We start from the raw sequence: 15,447 nt of genomic DNA on the forward strand, positions 1-15,447 counted from the left end.
TTTAGTCTGATCTACTTTGAAATCACACGAAATTAAAATGACAAAAATGTAACTTGCTTTTCCTACTTTTTTTTTTCAAATGTATGTTTGTGTGTGTGTGTGTGTGTGTGTGTGTGTGTGTATGTGTATGTTTATTATATGGTTTTTATTAATTTTATTTTTTGAAATACGGTAGCGAAAACAAAATAAAATAAAACAACACAAAACAACACAAAAAAAGAAAATAATAAGAGGAAAGAGTAAAATATATATATATATGTTAGAAAAAGGGGTATGAAATGAGAAAACAAAAAGTTAGGCAAGCGGAACGCATGGAAGGGGGAAAAAGAGAAAAAAAAGTCACTCGAACCCCTCCTCTTCCTCCTTAAAGGGGAAGCTCATATATTATATTATATTTATTTGTATTTGTATTTGTATTTGTATTCGTATCTTTATGTTTACACACTGACACCTCCCGCATGAGTTTCCTTCCTTCCATTTACTCGGCTCCCATTTTTCTCATATGCCTCCATGCATGCACACACTTACTGAGGGCGAAGCGGGAGTGGTGGAAAAGGAGGGAGTGCCAAATGTTTGGAAGACGTGAAAAGAAAAAAGGAAATAAAAAAACAAACATAAACATAAACATAAACAAATACAAATACAAATGAACACACGTCATTGGAAAAAAAAAAAGAAAAGGGAGAACAAAAGGCGAAATTGTTCCTTTTCCGTGCGCAATAGACTGGCCGCGTATTCTTCGAGCGGTTTCAGTAGCACAAATGATTCCTTCTTTTTCCTTTGTTTCTAATTTTTTTTTTCTATTCGTTATATTCCTCTTCCTACTTTCATTTCTTTTTTCTCTTCCTCTCTTCCACCTCCCCTCCGTCCATACCACATTATACCCTTCCTCTTTTCAGATAAACCAATTCTGCAGCTTAACTACTATAGTCTTACTAGATTAATATATATATATATATATATATATATATATATATATGATTAAATAATTGCATGTTTCTCAGCCTTTTTTCTGTCTTTTGTCTGCTCGTTTGTCCCATTTTTTTTTTCCCCCTCCCCATCTTCTTTCCTTCTTTTTCCTTCTATACTTTCTCGTGTAGCCCTGTTATGGTTGCTGTTTGGATCCTTTAGACCCTCCGACACGTCTTTCAGCTTTTTTTTTCCTCCTGCCGCTCCGCCCCACCCCCTTTTCCACCACGACTGCCTTCTTTAAAACTTCTCCATCTTTTTCCCCCTCGTCTCTCATCATTGCTTTTTGTTTTGCCCTTTCATTACCAATATTATTATTATTATTGTTATTATTATTATTGTTGTTGTTTCTGATGATGCTGCTGCGTTCATTTTCCGCCCCCTCAATCCCATTCTCTCATAAAATACACGTAAATGTAGGTGTCCCCCAACGAAACTCCACTAGCCATTTTTTTTTCTTTTTTTTTTCTTTTTGTTTTTCGTGTATTTCGTCCTCTGTTCTCATTGTTTCTCGAGATGATGTCAACACGAGGTGCAAATAATAATAATAATAATAATAATAATAACACCCATCAAGATCATTTGAACAGATTCCAATCGTTAGCTTCTTCTCTCCCCCGCCCTTTTGATTCACTGGCACTCACCTTCCGGTTACCACCATTGGTTTGAAAACAGTTATTGCGGCAACGGTGAATATGTCATAACGCCTTCTCTCTCTTAACTGCATCTCCGTGGTAAGAAATTATAGCGTGATCAATTGGACGGAGAGGGGTTTAAAAAAAAAAAAAGAAAGAAACATGAGAAGAACAAAACCGAATAGCAACCGAATAGGAAGATGGGTGAGTCAGAGAAGAAATCAAGGACAAAAGGTAGAGGTAATGGGACAGGAAAGAGAAAAAGGAGATATGGGCTTCAGAAAGAGGGTTCCATCAACACAACGATACCTTGCTCACCGTTACCATGTCACCCCACTACTCTTGTTGATTTTTTTTTTAAAGAAAAGGGAAAGGGGGAAAAAAAAACGAAGCATTGTTAACGTTATTTCTTTTTCCTGGTTCATTCGGACTACTACACCTTATTATAGCGCTGTGAAGGGGATTTAACAAAAAAAAAACAATAATAATAATAATAATAATAATAACCCCCGGCACAGTCGCGTGCCGAACACTACAATTTTTCAGAATTTGGGCTTCAGTCCCTTACGCGGTCGTCACGCACGCGGGGCCGCTCCCCCTCACGCGGGTACCTTCGGCGTGATGGACTGCGACTTCGGTCACGGCCCCGTTCCCGCTCCCGTGTGAATCGCTTGGGACTGCGGCTGCGAGTTCGACTGCGACTGCGGCTGCGGCTGCGGCGTCGGTGCCGGCGTTCGTACGAGGGTGAGCGGGACCGGGAACGGGGCCGCCGCCTGTCGTATTCACCACCCACACGACGGTCATTGTAAGGAGGCCTTCTGCCAACATCCCCTCGTCTGTCACCACCCATAGGACCCATGTAATAACCACCAGGGGGTGCATGTCCCATACGTCCCATTGCGCCCATATTACCCCCACGGTTGCGGTCGTACGAGCCGGGCTGCATGCGACAATCCCTCGCCATGTGACCCGGACGACCGCAGGTGCGGCAGGTTGGCTCACCACGGCACTGAGTGGCAACGTGACCCTCTTTATTACATTTGAAGCACCGTTGTCGCTGACGCCTCTCAATCTGCACACGGTGCCCATCCATCTCCGTACCGTCCATCTGAATGGCAGCCGCACAGGCACTTTCGTCTGCAAAACCAACAAAGGCGAACATCTTCCTTTCATGAATAAAAATATCCACCGGCTCGCCAACTGCCGCGAAAAAATTGCGAATAGAGTTCTCTGTTACATCTGGTGGAAGGTTCTTGACGACGACCTTCATCTCCAGTTGACTCTCCCGACTCACTGTCCGCTTGAGCTCGACATTAATGATGGTGCCGTTGAGTTCTGTGCCGGTCATTTTTAGAGCAGCTTCAACAGCTTCGCGGCTGTCAAACCCAACAAAGGCGTAGCGACGACGGGGTTCCAGAAAGAAATCCAAAATAGTACCTGCGCTTTGAAACATATTCCGTAGTTGCTGTTCCGTTGCGTCATCAGGAAGGTGACGTACAGCAACCTTGTAGTCGTCACGAAAGCGTTTCTGCTTATTGCTTTCCTCTGTATTTCCCGTATCCGACAGGCCATCACGATTTGCCCCATTGGAGACCTCTCCCGCGGCATCCTCAGCAGAACCCGCCCCCGCGCCGTCTGCCTGCGGAACATCCTCCGTCGTCTTTTCCACGGCCTCCACTTTCAGTGTTACTCCAACATCGAATTCACAACCATCCATTCTTAGAGCTTCCGCGTAATCGTCTTGGTTCTTGTAGGAAACTGTCGCCTCCGTCCCAGCGACGCTGCATTCCGTCACTTCACCAAAGCGGGTAAAAAATTCACGAACCGCGTCGTCGGCGGTTCCGTCGGCAAGTCCAGCCACCCGAAGGGTATATTGTTGCATGCTGTTTTTTACCGTTGACTGCTTTTCTCCTGCCTACCACTTAATTACCCTTTCCCCCCTTCTTCTGAATGGTTTTCGTTACAGGTACCCACCACCTAACCACCTTCTTCGATTAAAATGGATATACCTCTCCAGCAAAGAGTAGCAATTATCTACTCTTTTTCTTTTTTAAAAAAAAAAAAAGTTTGTTTTTCCCTTTTTTTAATTTTTTTTTCCTTTCCTGACGCAGTGTATATCTGTAAGATTACGCGTACCCCAGATACCTTTCCTGCGTTTTATGTTTCCGCTTTGGTATCCGCCGTGTGAAGGAAAACGCGAAACGGCCTCGTTCTTTGAGTTCCTTTTTTGGGGTGGGAGGGGAAAGCTTCTTTCCCTTTCGTCTTCTTCCTTTCTGTTTTTGTCGTCGTCTCGAGACTCCTCCTCCGTTGCCTAATCAACAATATTGATAATAATGTTGTTCCTTCAGTAATAATGTCCGACAGACTAACGCACCTCTAAGCTTAGCTCTGCGCCAAATCAGAACTACTACGATACGGTTTTGTATATATATATATATATGTATATACATACATACAATTACGATATTGTTGTTGGAAAGGGTTAGTGTGTTGATACGCATGCATGAGGAAAGGAGCATAAAGACACATCATAATACCCGGTGGTTATTGTTGCAGCAGTGATGACGGAGCTTCCAGTCAATCAGTCAGTCGTGAGTTCGGTTTCATTTTTAACGCATCCATGGGAGTCCTTCAAATTTCCCCACACTTCGGAACCTCACATCAGCACATATCGCGTAGAAACGAGCACACTTACACGAAACCACCATACAAACATGAGCCATTTCCCTCCCCTCATGCCTTTCATTCGCATTCAGTAAATTAGTTTAGTTCATTGAGTATTGTGTTGCCGTATTTGCTCATTGTTCTTATCTGATACATATACGTATACAGCTGCGTGCGAGTGAACTTTATGGTTTGGGTCGCAGCACACCTCACCAAATATCGCACACAAACATTCACCCAACCACTCAGTCATACATAAATTCACGTGCACAGGATATGTACAAGTAAAAACAACAACTACAAAAGAAAAAGCAACCATCGTGTGCACGACCATTGTAAACAGTACCACGAAATACGCACGAACTGACACGACGTCACAGCGCAACATATGCAAACTAAAGCCTCTCCCTCATTGCTCCTTCCAACTCAAACAAACCCGCGTCACCACGACAACACGACACCACCTCCCCTACCACCACCACAACAAAAAATATATACAACAAAAAATAGAAACGCGCATGATTTTTTTTTTTTCATCATTCGTCCCCCCACCCGCACTAACCAGGAAATTACAGCGGGTGAAGGAGGTTTGAGAGTACACAGTCAAGTGGTAACTAGCCCACATAACCACAACATACGAATGGAAAGAGAAGGGGAAAAAGAAAGGCTAAGGTAAGGAAAGGTAAGGTCAAAAAAAAAAACAGAAAAAAAAAAGAAATATAGCAAAACACATAAGCGAAATGAGATAGAGAAACCCACGCCTTCCCCCTCTCTTTCTCTTTATTCAACTGACTCCTCACCCTTTCAATTATCCATCAACAATGGTTCCCCATCACACTCCTCACCACTTCCTCTCCTCCCACCTTACATGCATACCTTTTCGTGTCCACGCTCCCATTTGATTAGGTGTCCTGCACCTCAGACATGAAAATAAAATAAAAATAAAAAACAAACCCATTTATTGTGTGTGTGTGTGTGTGTGTGTGTTTCGTTTCTCCGTCACTTTAAATTTAACATATTTATTTATTTGATCGCTCTTCCCACACACACACACACACACACCTCCCGTCGCGCACCTGCTTGCCTCATTGCTTGCCTGATACTGCCTCAGATTGTATATACACAAACACACTAATTTATGTAAAGCAAAGGAAGCAACACCAACAAAAATATAATTGGAGGGATGAAGCAAATGAATAAACAAATAAATAAGTGAACGAATTAATGAATGAAGTAAGGAACTTCAAAGTGTTTGGAAACCCACGAGGGGGGGAAAGAAAAAGTAGTCATAACGGCAAAGAGGGGGAAACCAGTCAGTCTCCGCCACTGAATATCATGACACTCACAGGTCATTCCTACTTTCCCGAAGATTGGCAGTAGGAAGCATTAGGCGCCGGTATTAGAATCAGAATAAAAACTTATAAGGTATGGAAAGTAGTCTTCATGAGCCGCCCTATTCGCAACGGCGAGGCATCAAATAATAAATGGAGGGATGGAAAACGCTAGTATTTAAAGAATGAAAACAGGAAATAAGGGAGATACATTCCCTCATTTCCTTATGGTACCTTCACAGCACTGCAATTGTTTGCCATCACAGATTCGAGCACACAAACACGCGAGGACACGTACCACAGAGATCAAGTGCCGACACATAAAGTGGCATCCTTTCCACAAAAATTTAAAAAAATAGAAGACAAAAGACAGTAAAGTCGAGAAAGGATAAAAAAGAAAGGGGACAACACGAAATGAAACACAGAAGACAAAAATTTTCCAACGTGTGTTAAATTAGAGAGCGGGCAACAATATAAACAATTTTACAAAATATATTTATTAATCGGCATATATTTATTCGCCAAAGACAAGTGGCGCACGTGCTAAGTGCACGCGCAGCTCTGAAAGCAGGTAAGGACACGTGCCTCAACAACGTGGACCAAGGGCAATAAGGAAAGGTTTTCCCTCCGGGTCCGCCTGGTCCGCAACCTCATGTCGTTTCCGCAACCAAAACAACTGCATAAGCCGCAATTTGAGCATATGCAGTCTATTGGACTCATGCACGACTGCGATTTCATTGTACTCCCCGTGCTTGCGGTGAAGCTCCCGCTGCGAGTACCGCGAAATCACGTAATCTATGCCTTCAGAGTTGTACAAGTCATTAGTTTCGTCAAATCGTATTTCTTCCTTAATGTATTGCATCTCCAGCCCGCGTCTCTGAAGCAATATCGAAAGACTGAAGGCATCTGATACCTCTGTGCGGCTGCTATCGCCACCACTAACAACAGCGGGGGATGGCACATTGCCCGTCCCAAACAATTCTTCATCATGAGGCCCAGTGTCGCCAACAACTATTGATCGTCCGACACTCATTAGCGCGCGGAAAGGAAATGTCAAAAGTTTAACAAAGCGATCCGACACCTGCTGTGAAGCGCCAGCGGTTGCAAATGTGCTATTTGTGGGGTTCCGCCTCGGTATTTTATGCACCTTCTGGAAGCGGCTGATTCCAGTCATTGCTGCATAGGCGTCAATGAAGACAGAAATAGAGTTGCTCCTGTTCGTTCTTGTGGTTAGGCGCCGACTTAGACACGAGGACGAGTTCCTAACATCTTTTTCTACAGCGTGGTGAAGACGTCGTAGAGCCTCGGACCCCGGGTAATTATCAGCGCTCAAGTACACAGAAAGCAAAACGGTCGCGAGCTGCATAGTGTACAAGAGGACTATCAAAGATGCGATGACAGAGCGCCGGGTTAAGCAAGCAAGAAACCACCTCGGCCTGACATTAAAACCACCCTTCCCATCTCCTCTGCTGCGCAGGTTTGCACCCTCATTCCTCCACTTTACTGGCGTAGCACGCCCCTGTACAATTCCCTTTCCTTTTGTCACCTCCAATGTGCAAGATGACAGTGGCCGCGCGAAACACTCGTCCCATAGGCGTGTACCAGCCGCCGCTAGGGGCACCAGCAACCAGGGAAACACAATCATCAAAAACCGAACTTCCTTGTGGGGAAGCAAACTGTACAATACGATGAAGAGACTTGACGGTACCAATAAGTCAGCATACCGCTCGCTGGTGTCCAGAGACACCCAAAGCGCACAGTGGGCTGCAGCAGGTGACGGTTCTTCACTAGTTGTTCCTTCTCTTCTGCCCGCGCCCGACAACCTATGCAATGCAAAATATATGTTCCCCCACGCCATGCACACTAAAGTAAGCCACAATGGATACAGAAAGAGCAAGCTGCGCGGCAGTGCCACCAGCACGTACCAATATACGGGCAGCCTTCCCCACCTCCACGATTGATTCTCTGCGGTGTTAAACAGGAGAACCACGGCTTCCGGCCACACCAACCTCCCCCACAAGTAGCTATCCATCCCAATACTGAAGATAACGACAGCAGCCACCGAACAGATGCCCACCGCGACGCCACGCAGCAACGTGATGTCACCTCTCAACAACAAGAATAAAGAGTAAGGTGCCAGCAAGACCAGAACATCACATCGAAACAACGCTGAGGTAGCGCTGAGCAGTGCAATTGCCCAATAGTATTTGCCACGGCAAGTAGCACCACATGCTAGAGTACACATTATAAGTCCGTACGTGTTGGGCAACGGCCGCGTTGCATAAAATACCAAATGAAATTGCGACAGGCACAACAAGTAAAACACACTCGAAGCATGCCGCATACTGACAGGGCACCTGGCTGCGGCAACACGTGAAGATGTGCTCTTGAATTTTTCCCATTTCGCAGCACTGTCAATACCACAACCAACATAACCGAGAGCACAGCAGGTGACGACGCCCAAGGTCACCCGACACATGTTAGAAGCAAGCATTGGAAACAACGCAAACAACTCCTCAGAAGAACCCACAAGACCAACATCCTCCACCAGTCGAACCAACCATGCAACATCTCCCGCAACAACATACTTCAATGGTTCCAATAGGAACCTTACGACATAATTCACATCACAGAGAAACGGCAACATCGCCAACGACGCAACAAACCAAGGACCAGTAAACGTTCGAGGAACCACCCCAGGCGAGCTTAAATGGTCAAAACATGCTCTTTTACCACAAAGCAAAAAATCATGCATCGCCTGCATACCGAAGCTCTCCTCCACTTTCGTATAAGGGCAAACTATTTCAACAGAAATGACACAAGCCAACAAAAATAAAAAACTAAAAAACGATAAAACAGTCATTTACAGATAAGACTACGTGAAAAGGAAAAGAAAAAAAATAGAAATTTAAAAACTGCACTCACTCACAGAGAATATACATTACACGTCACAAGCATTCAAATACAGCACAAAAATAAGGTTGACAACGAGCTTGCGGTGCACACACCAACCCGTAAACGAATAACAAAGCACATCAAAAACACAAAACTACCAAGACAATCGATAAGGTAACTGTATGCCACGCCAACCAGTTGCAGCGCAATGCTCATACTGGCAAACGTGGCACACGCTGCGCCAAGGCTCACACTATCAACAGTGATGTAATCGACAGAGCGTTACCAAATACATCACCACGACAGGACATAGCACACTACGGAACCCGCAACATTACGATATAGCTGCAAAACAAAACAACAGGAAAAACAATTACTGTATATCCACAACACCGGTCACAGCTGCGCCCCATCACGCGTCCAGTACACCTCCCCACTCATTGCAGCCACGTCCATCTGCTTCCGCTTCTCACCTTCAGGGAGTCGGTAATTCATAAAAACAATACGCATCTCCTCTGGCGTCATGTCCTTCACCCAACCTCGTGCATTCAAGTAACGTCGAGCAAGTTCCCGCTCCCTCAAATCACGATGATAAGGGCTCAGTGGGTGGCTCGCTCTCCACAGGGTATCCAGTAAACAGGGGTCACGCAAACCCTCCTCAATCTGTTCATCCGTCAGTGGTGACATATTGGGCCGGTGCAACCGCTCAATCAGTGGTGCCTCTTCAAGTTCACGCTGCCTCAACGTAGTATATTGTTCCATGTGTATACCCCTGTACCTTTCGCATTCCTCCGTGTACTGCTGCTCAGTCATATCTTTCACGGGGGAACTGTAAGGTGTATCTACGCCAATGAAACAAACACCCATCCGCCTGGCTTGCCCAACAACGCGTCGTACACGGGTCTCCAGTAACGGGTACTCTGGACGTCCCCAACACAACGGTTTCATTTTCGCTATTTCGTATGCCATCTCCAATGTCATCAGAGCACAGTAGTGCCCTCGCAGCGGCACAGGTCCCGTCTCCCGCCGCTTCTTCCGAAGTGCACGCAGAATGAACCACGCAGTAGGTGGCGGTTCAATTGTAAAAAGATACGATTTGTCAAAGTACACTTGGATGCGAACAATCAGCTCGACATCTTCCTTGAAGTGTGGCTTCGTCCGGTCATTGAACACCTTCGCAAAATCCATCGCCTTCAGCCCAAGTTTCGAAAACTCTTGTCCCACGGGAGGACCCGTCGCCGCCTTCCCAGCCTTAATAAAGAAACGCCAGTTGTGCAATACACGCTTCCCAGGAAATTCAGGTCGCCCAAATATATCCCTCGCCTTCTCAACCACCAAAGCTTCAGGCAGTCGGTTTGAACCAGGTTCTACACACACCGTCTTGGGCCGTGCCCTTAGTTGAAGGACGCCACACGCGCGGAGCATCAGTCAACTGTCACTAAATGGCTTACACACAATTACTAGTTGTAAGTCCTTATATACAGTTGCGTACCAGAAGAGAAGAGGGAAGAGATAGTAACAGCAAGCATCCAAAGAAATGGGCGAGACGGTATACAGGAAACATGTGTATGCATGTAGGCAGTAAGTAGAGCCCGTGCAGCAAGCAAAGGAAATGGTGAAACAGCACAATTACCGTATAGTGAAGAGAAGCTTCAGAAACACAAATACAACAAAATGTAAAGGAAAGGGAAGGAATAATACTGAGACCACACACACACACACACGCACACAGAAAGAGAGAGAGAGAGAGAGAGACGTACAGACAAACAAGGAGAAAAAACTCCTCACGATGATTCACATTCCAACACGCGGCATACGACAGTTCCTACCGCAACCGCGTCGCGCCACATTAACGCACACACTCACTCCATAAATGAATCAAATGTTCAGCACCCGCATCGATCACATCCTAAGCAATGCATTACTCAGTGCATGGCCAAGGGGAGAGTGCACATCCCAACAAGCTATAATAGCATCCTACTCAATTATACCACACAAAAACGACAAGAATAACAGGACACAACAAACAGGAAACGGCACCTTGTACAGAAGGAACACACTCAATAGTGAGTACATCTCCCTCCCAGAATCAGGTGCAATAACATTCGTCATTCTGCTTGCCTCGCCGACAGCTGCTTCATACCCATTACTGCACCGACCGCTAGGAACAGTACCTGAAGCACAGTTAACAGGAGAATAAACCAATGGAGAAGCCGAAGCAGCAGTCTGATCCCCAGCACCCTTTGGGGAATGACGGCTCCTCAACGCTGTCGAAGGTGGAGACACCTCTCCTCCAGCATTCCTTACAGCTGAACCTAACTGTGGCTGTGCTGCCGGAGCTTTCTCCACAGCCGCAGTCTCACAGCCTTCCACAAGTCCTTCCACCTTTCCATGACTTCGCTTCATCACAAGGCTATCCGGAACACCCAACTCCCCATAAATACAGCGAAGTGCACACCGAACAGCATTCCGCTCCCTCGCCTGCACACGTCCACGTTGCTTCCAAAATGCAGCAGCGACGTCCGGACCGCTAGGGCCCTTGCTTCTACAGTCACCTCCAAAGAAACCACTCACAGACTCATACGGTGCCATAACTTCCCTCGGCACCACACATATATCCACGAACACCTCATCCCTTGTGCCAGCGTCTGGCAACTCCACAGCTCCTTCCTCCATGCCACCACGCCTCGCTGCGAGACGACGGAGCCTACGGATGTCAAGCATAAACTTCACCCTCACACATTCACCAGCAAATATCAGTCCAACAGATGGTTGAACACCATAGCGATTGCGTACAGCACTGAGAACTTTGAACGCCACAACATTCTCACAAGGGTCCTCAGTACGTACAAGTAGACTACTTAACTCGATAATATTCTCAATACTGGCATCCGTCAGAGGAGAAGGAAAGTACAGGCACTCCTGTGAAAAACAAACAATGCCCCCACCACCCTTCATCGTGGACGAAAGATACGAAACACTAATTACTCACCCGTAAGAAAGGACAGATACGAAATAGAGAAGAAAAACATAAACACATTCCCGGGAAGTAATGACAGTCACAGATACAACAAGTATGAAAAAGAAGATATTACACCAATAATAAAATAGCAAAACACCAACCTCTAATACGCTCGAATAAATATAAACATATAACATGTCCGCTACGCAACAATTAAGCGAAACAAAAAACAATGAAAGGATAGAAAAAATATAGCGCAAACTTCGTTGGGTTGTCAAACAATTCAAAAACACAGATTATGTGGTTGCCCACGGCACCAACAAATCATATAACCATGCCAAATAACGAGCTGAAAGCACTCCCCACTACGGTGTCATCCTCATGGTCATACCAATAAAGTAAAATACAGAGCAAAAAAATGATCATACATACCATTCAAACGTATCATAGTACAATGAAAGAGTGACAAACATTTATGCAGCCACGCAATTCAACATTACAACATATATATACAAACAGTATTAGGCATGGAGAAATACCCCTTCACATTAACAATCACACGTCCATCATCATCATCAGCAGCAGTCACATGCAGCGGACACACGGCAGTTAGCAATAATAAAATACCGCACAGGAGAGCAGCACGCGTAAAACCAAAACTCACCATACGGGTGTCCATGCTCATTGTCAGTGTTGTTTCCTTATGACTTTATCAAATACACACATATGCGGGAAAGAGGGAAGAGCGTGTGAGTAAAGGGGAAATGCAACAGTGACAATAGAAAAAGGAGTTACATAAAATATCAAATAATCACACATACACTCGAGGATAATAAACAAGAAACATGAAAAAGGATAACACAAATAATAATGGAAGAGAGCAGCCATATCACATATCCCAACAAATTGGTTAGTGAGGCACAGGTACACGTCGTATTTGATACAATAGTGGAGAAACTAAAGCAGAAAGAATATACATTATTCAACTCTTGTTTGGTACAACCCTACTGTGCGAGGTCACCCGGAGCATTCGAGAGTGATGAAAACCAAATCCTCGCCTATTCATTATCCACGTTGGTTGAGGGGCGGAAGTGCTGCGTACATCAACGCGCGGTAAGAAGCGAGTGAAAACCGACTTACATTTGTTGCGACCTTCTTCAAGTGACGTCCGTAGGTGTGCCTGATCAGGATACGGCCATCTAGTATGAGAAGTAACCGGCGACGCCGATCTATCCGAACAAATACTACAACAAACAGCATAGACACGGAAGCGGAGTGGGAAAGCATCACCAGCTCAGTTGTACTCAGCGTGCCAATAGGGTGGTTTTTTTTCTGCTATAAAAAAAGAACTTGAAGCATAAAGAAACGATGGTCCGCCTCCAGCTGCGTACCGGCGCACAGCGGAACCCCCATTGAATTTAAAACATCGTGCAGGTGGAGGTGCGGCAAGTTTACTCCCTCCCTTCCCTTCATTGTCTTCTTGGGTACCTCGCGCATGTCCCAACAAACCACACAATCTCCAACCCGAGGACAACCGATAACGGGCATACGCTTTGTCTCCCCGCAAAGTCTCCAAGCGCGCACGTATTCACATCACTATCGCAGCCTGTCATATTGCATACAAGTCGCTGTGGCCTTGCGAAAAAAAGCTCCCAGCTAGCGTAAACTAAACTCTCTCCAAGCACCAGGAGACAGAGTTGTAAATGCACACCACCACTCAGTCCCAACCTCGCTTCTTCGATCTGTTCATCTGTCAACACCAGCTCTCCCAAGTCCGTTCATCCATTGTGTTACCTCCCGGGGCGTACATCCCATTGCACAGCCTCCAGTCCATCCACAAGCAGCACCGCGCGTCCACAAAACCCCCTCACCAACGGCACCTCGCCAACAAACACGGTGCACGCATCATCGACAACGTCCAACCTCGTGACGTCGGATGACACGAACGTTGAATAACCGTCCGCTATAAGCGCTACCTCCACGCGGGGGTATTTTGAGGAATCTGTGAGGTCCCGCAAGCGGGAATACTCCCGTCGCAACATCTTTAACCGCCTTGAACGAGCTGCGCTACGGCGGCACACCAGCACCAGCTCCTCCTCCGCGTCGCTTACTGCGTCCTGTCGCTCTGACACCCTGTCTCTCAGTTCGTTAACTTTCTGTTGCAAGGCATCCTCCTGTCTCTTCAGATTCGCGAGTTCTTTACCCCGGCGGCGCACCATATTTTCTGAAGAGCAGCGATTTCCTGTTGAAGAATCTCTATCCCTTCCTTCTCCTCCTCTTGGGCCTCCGCCAACTCTTCCTTGGCTCGCCGAATCTGTTCTTTCAATTGGGACTGGCTGCTCTCTCGCTGCTCCTGATGCATGGCACGCTCCTCTCTGTAGAGGTGGGTAGAGATGGTGTCCACAGCGCAGCGCAAGTGATCGTTGCGCGGAACTCTTACGGCAACACGCTGTGTGTGGTTGAGTGTTGTCCACACTCCACAAAGCGGTTCGATCAGAGTTGCACCACGTTGTTGAAATTCGTTCATGATGAGCGGCCAGCCGCAAGGTTCCTCGGTCTGATCGATGGGGCAGGCACACCGCAACTGAAGTAGTGCAGATGGCAAACGTACCACAGGCCCATCGGTCGGCACTTGATGCAACCCCGGCTGATGGCAATGGTGGTGTTGTTGATACCGCACCAAAGAACCGTAGTTTTGCTCAGGTTGAACAAGGGAGCACTGATTCGTGGGTGTCACGCGTATGCAACCTACATTTCTGAATGGCTCAACGGCGCCCAACCCCCGTGGACGTTCAAATATGTGCACGAGTAGTGGTTGAGATGACCACCGCATTCGAGCAGAGCGGACATCTAAAAGAATTTCCACCTCATTCAAGTCGTCAAGTCTTCGTTGAACGAGAATCAACTCCTTGTCTAAAAGGGGAACCATGGGCACAGGGTCCAAGGTTGACGTCGCCGTTGCCGAAATGTCAACATCGCACATGCACGCTCGAACAACTACACGTACAACATGTTGGTTCCTGTCAGCAAAAATGGGGTGAGAAGTTGGTTCGACCACCTCCACAAACAGCGAAGATTGCAACTGTACAACGACACGGCCACTCAGCAACTCCTTCTTTCTTGATTGACTCTGAGGAGAATCATCACCATTCTGGTTGTTGTTGTTGCTATTTATAATGCGATGGATTTGAGGGAGTGAAAAGTCCCGTTGCTCATGGATCAGGCTAAGTTCTTCGAAATTTGTTGCTAGCAATAGCGTCAAACTCACCCTACCATCAGGAGCACGCACCCAGCCACACCCCAAAAGACGACCATCTTTCCAAAGAAGTGGGTTGCGAATTGATCCTGCGGGAAATTCGTAAGCCTCGGCATTGACGTTGGGTGCCAAAAGAAGGAACTCTGGTAGTCTCTGTGCGAGGAGCATTTGCAACACCATTTTTCGTGGTGTGAAAGCATTACACATCTGAATTCCACGAAGTGCCCCAGACAAGTGACCGTACTTTCCGTACACACTTACAGTCGTTTGCTTCAGTGATTCGCTTTCCTCAGCAAGAGCGAGGAGAGATTGATCCATACGTTGGGCCCCCGTTTGTGAAAGGCTAAGTGAAGGATATGAATTCCGACCACTGTTAAAATGGCCTTGCCTCCGTTCCATATCATCACTGTCCCCATCCGTGCCGCACTCACTACTCCCCTTGTAGCTATCACTGCTCCCTTCACCCGACAGCCCTGCGGACAACTTTGCCATGCTGTTAGTGTGTTCACTCAACTCGCTCAGGGCGCAAGTTGTGCTAGTGGGCACCTGCGATCCTTTTACGGTGCTTTCCGTACTGGCTCGAACCCGCCTCATCCCCTTCTTCGGCGGCGACCCATGAGGCCTTTCTGCTGCCGCAACAACACCCAACACGCTCTGATGTCCGTTACTTACGTCTCGTGCTGCAAGGGTCAAACTACGGCTGTACTCCAGTAAAGGTACTGATTCCGCTTGCAT

The 15,447-nt window shown here is 46.5% G+C and overlaps 5 protein-coding genes across 5 annotated transcripts; all 5 read right to left on the bottom strand.

Annotated features, from left to right (window-relative positions):
* Positions 1 to 2,160: 2,160 nt before the first annotated feature.
* TbgDal_II2740 (RNA-binding protein, putative) lies at positions 2,161 to 3,486 on the bottom strand (the record flags this gene model as incomplete). Its single annotated transcript, XM_011773532.1, has 1 exon — positions 2,161 to 3,486. One exon carries the CDS (start codon positions 3,484 to 3,486, stop codon positions 2,161 to 2,163), a length of 1,326 nt encoding a protein of 441 aa, XP_011771834.1.
* Positions 3,487 to 6,185: 2,699 nt separating this feature from the next.
* On the bottom strand, positions 6,186 to 8,462 carry TbgDal_II2750 (dolichyl-P-Man:Man7GlcNAc2-PP-dolichylalpha6-ma nn osyltransferase,putative; the record flags this gene model as incomplete). Its single annotated transcript, XM_011773533.1, has 1 exon — positions 6,186 to 8,462. One exon carries the CDS (start codon positions 8,460 to 8,462, stop codon positions 6,186 to 6,188), a length of 2,277 nt encoding a protein of 758 aa, XP_011771835.1.
* Positions 8,463 to 8,890: 428 nt separating this feature from the next.
* Positions 8,891 to 9,919, bottom strand: TbgDal_II2760 (ribosomal protein L11, putative; the record flags this gene model as incomplete). Its single annotated transcript, XM_011773534.1, has 1 exon — positions 8,891 to 9,919. The coding sequence occupies one exon, from the start codon at positions 9,917 to 9,919 to the stop codon at positions 8,891 to 8,893; it is 1,029 nt and encodes a 342-aa protein (XP_011771836.1).
* Positions 9,920 to 10,471: 552 nt separating this feature from the next.
* TbgDal_II2770 (hypothetical protein, conserved) lies at positions 10,472 to 11,452 on the bottom strand (the record flags this gene model as incomplete). The annotated part of the gene is made up of 1 exon (XM_011773535.1): positions 10,472 to 11,452. The coding sequence occupies one exon, from the start codon at positions 11,450 to 11,452 to the stop codon at positions 10,472 to 10,474; it is 981 nt and encodes a 326-aa protein (XP_011771837.1).
* A 1,794-nt stretch (positions 11,453 to 13,246) lies between these two features.
* On the bottom strand, positions 13,247 to 15,447 carry TbgDal_II2780 (hypothetical protein, conserved; the record flags this gene model as incomplete). Its single annotated transcript, XM_011773536.1, is given in 2 exon segments — positions 13,247 to 13,680; positions 13,680 to 15,447. Coding segments are annotated over 2 exon segments (2,202 nt in total).

Source organism: Trypanosoma brucei, chromosome 2, assembly GCF_000210295.1.
Source record: "Trypanosoma brucei gambiense DAL972 chromosome 2, complete sequence".
In the NCBI taxonomy this organism is placed as follows: Eukaryota; Euglenozoa; class Kinetoplastea; order Trypanosomatida; family Trypanosomatidae; genus Trypanosoma; species Trypanosoma brucei.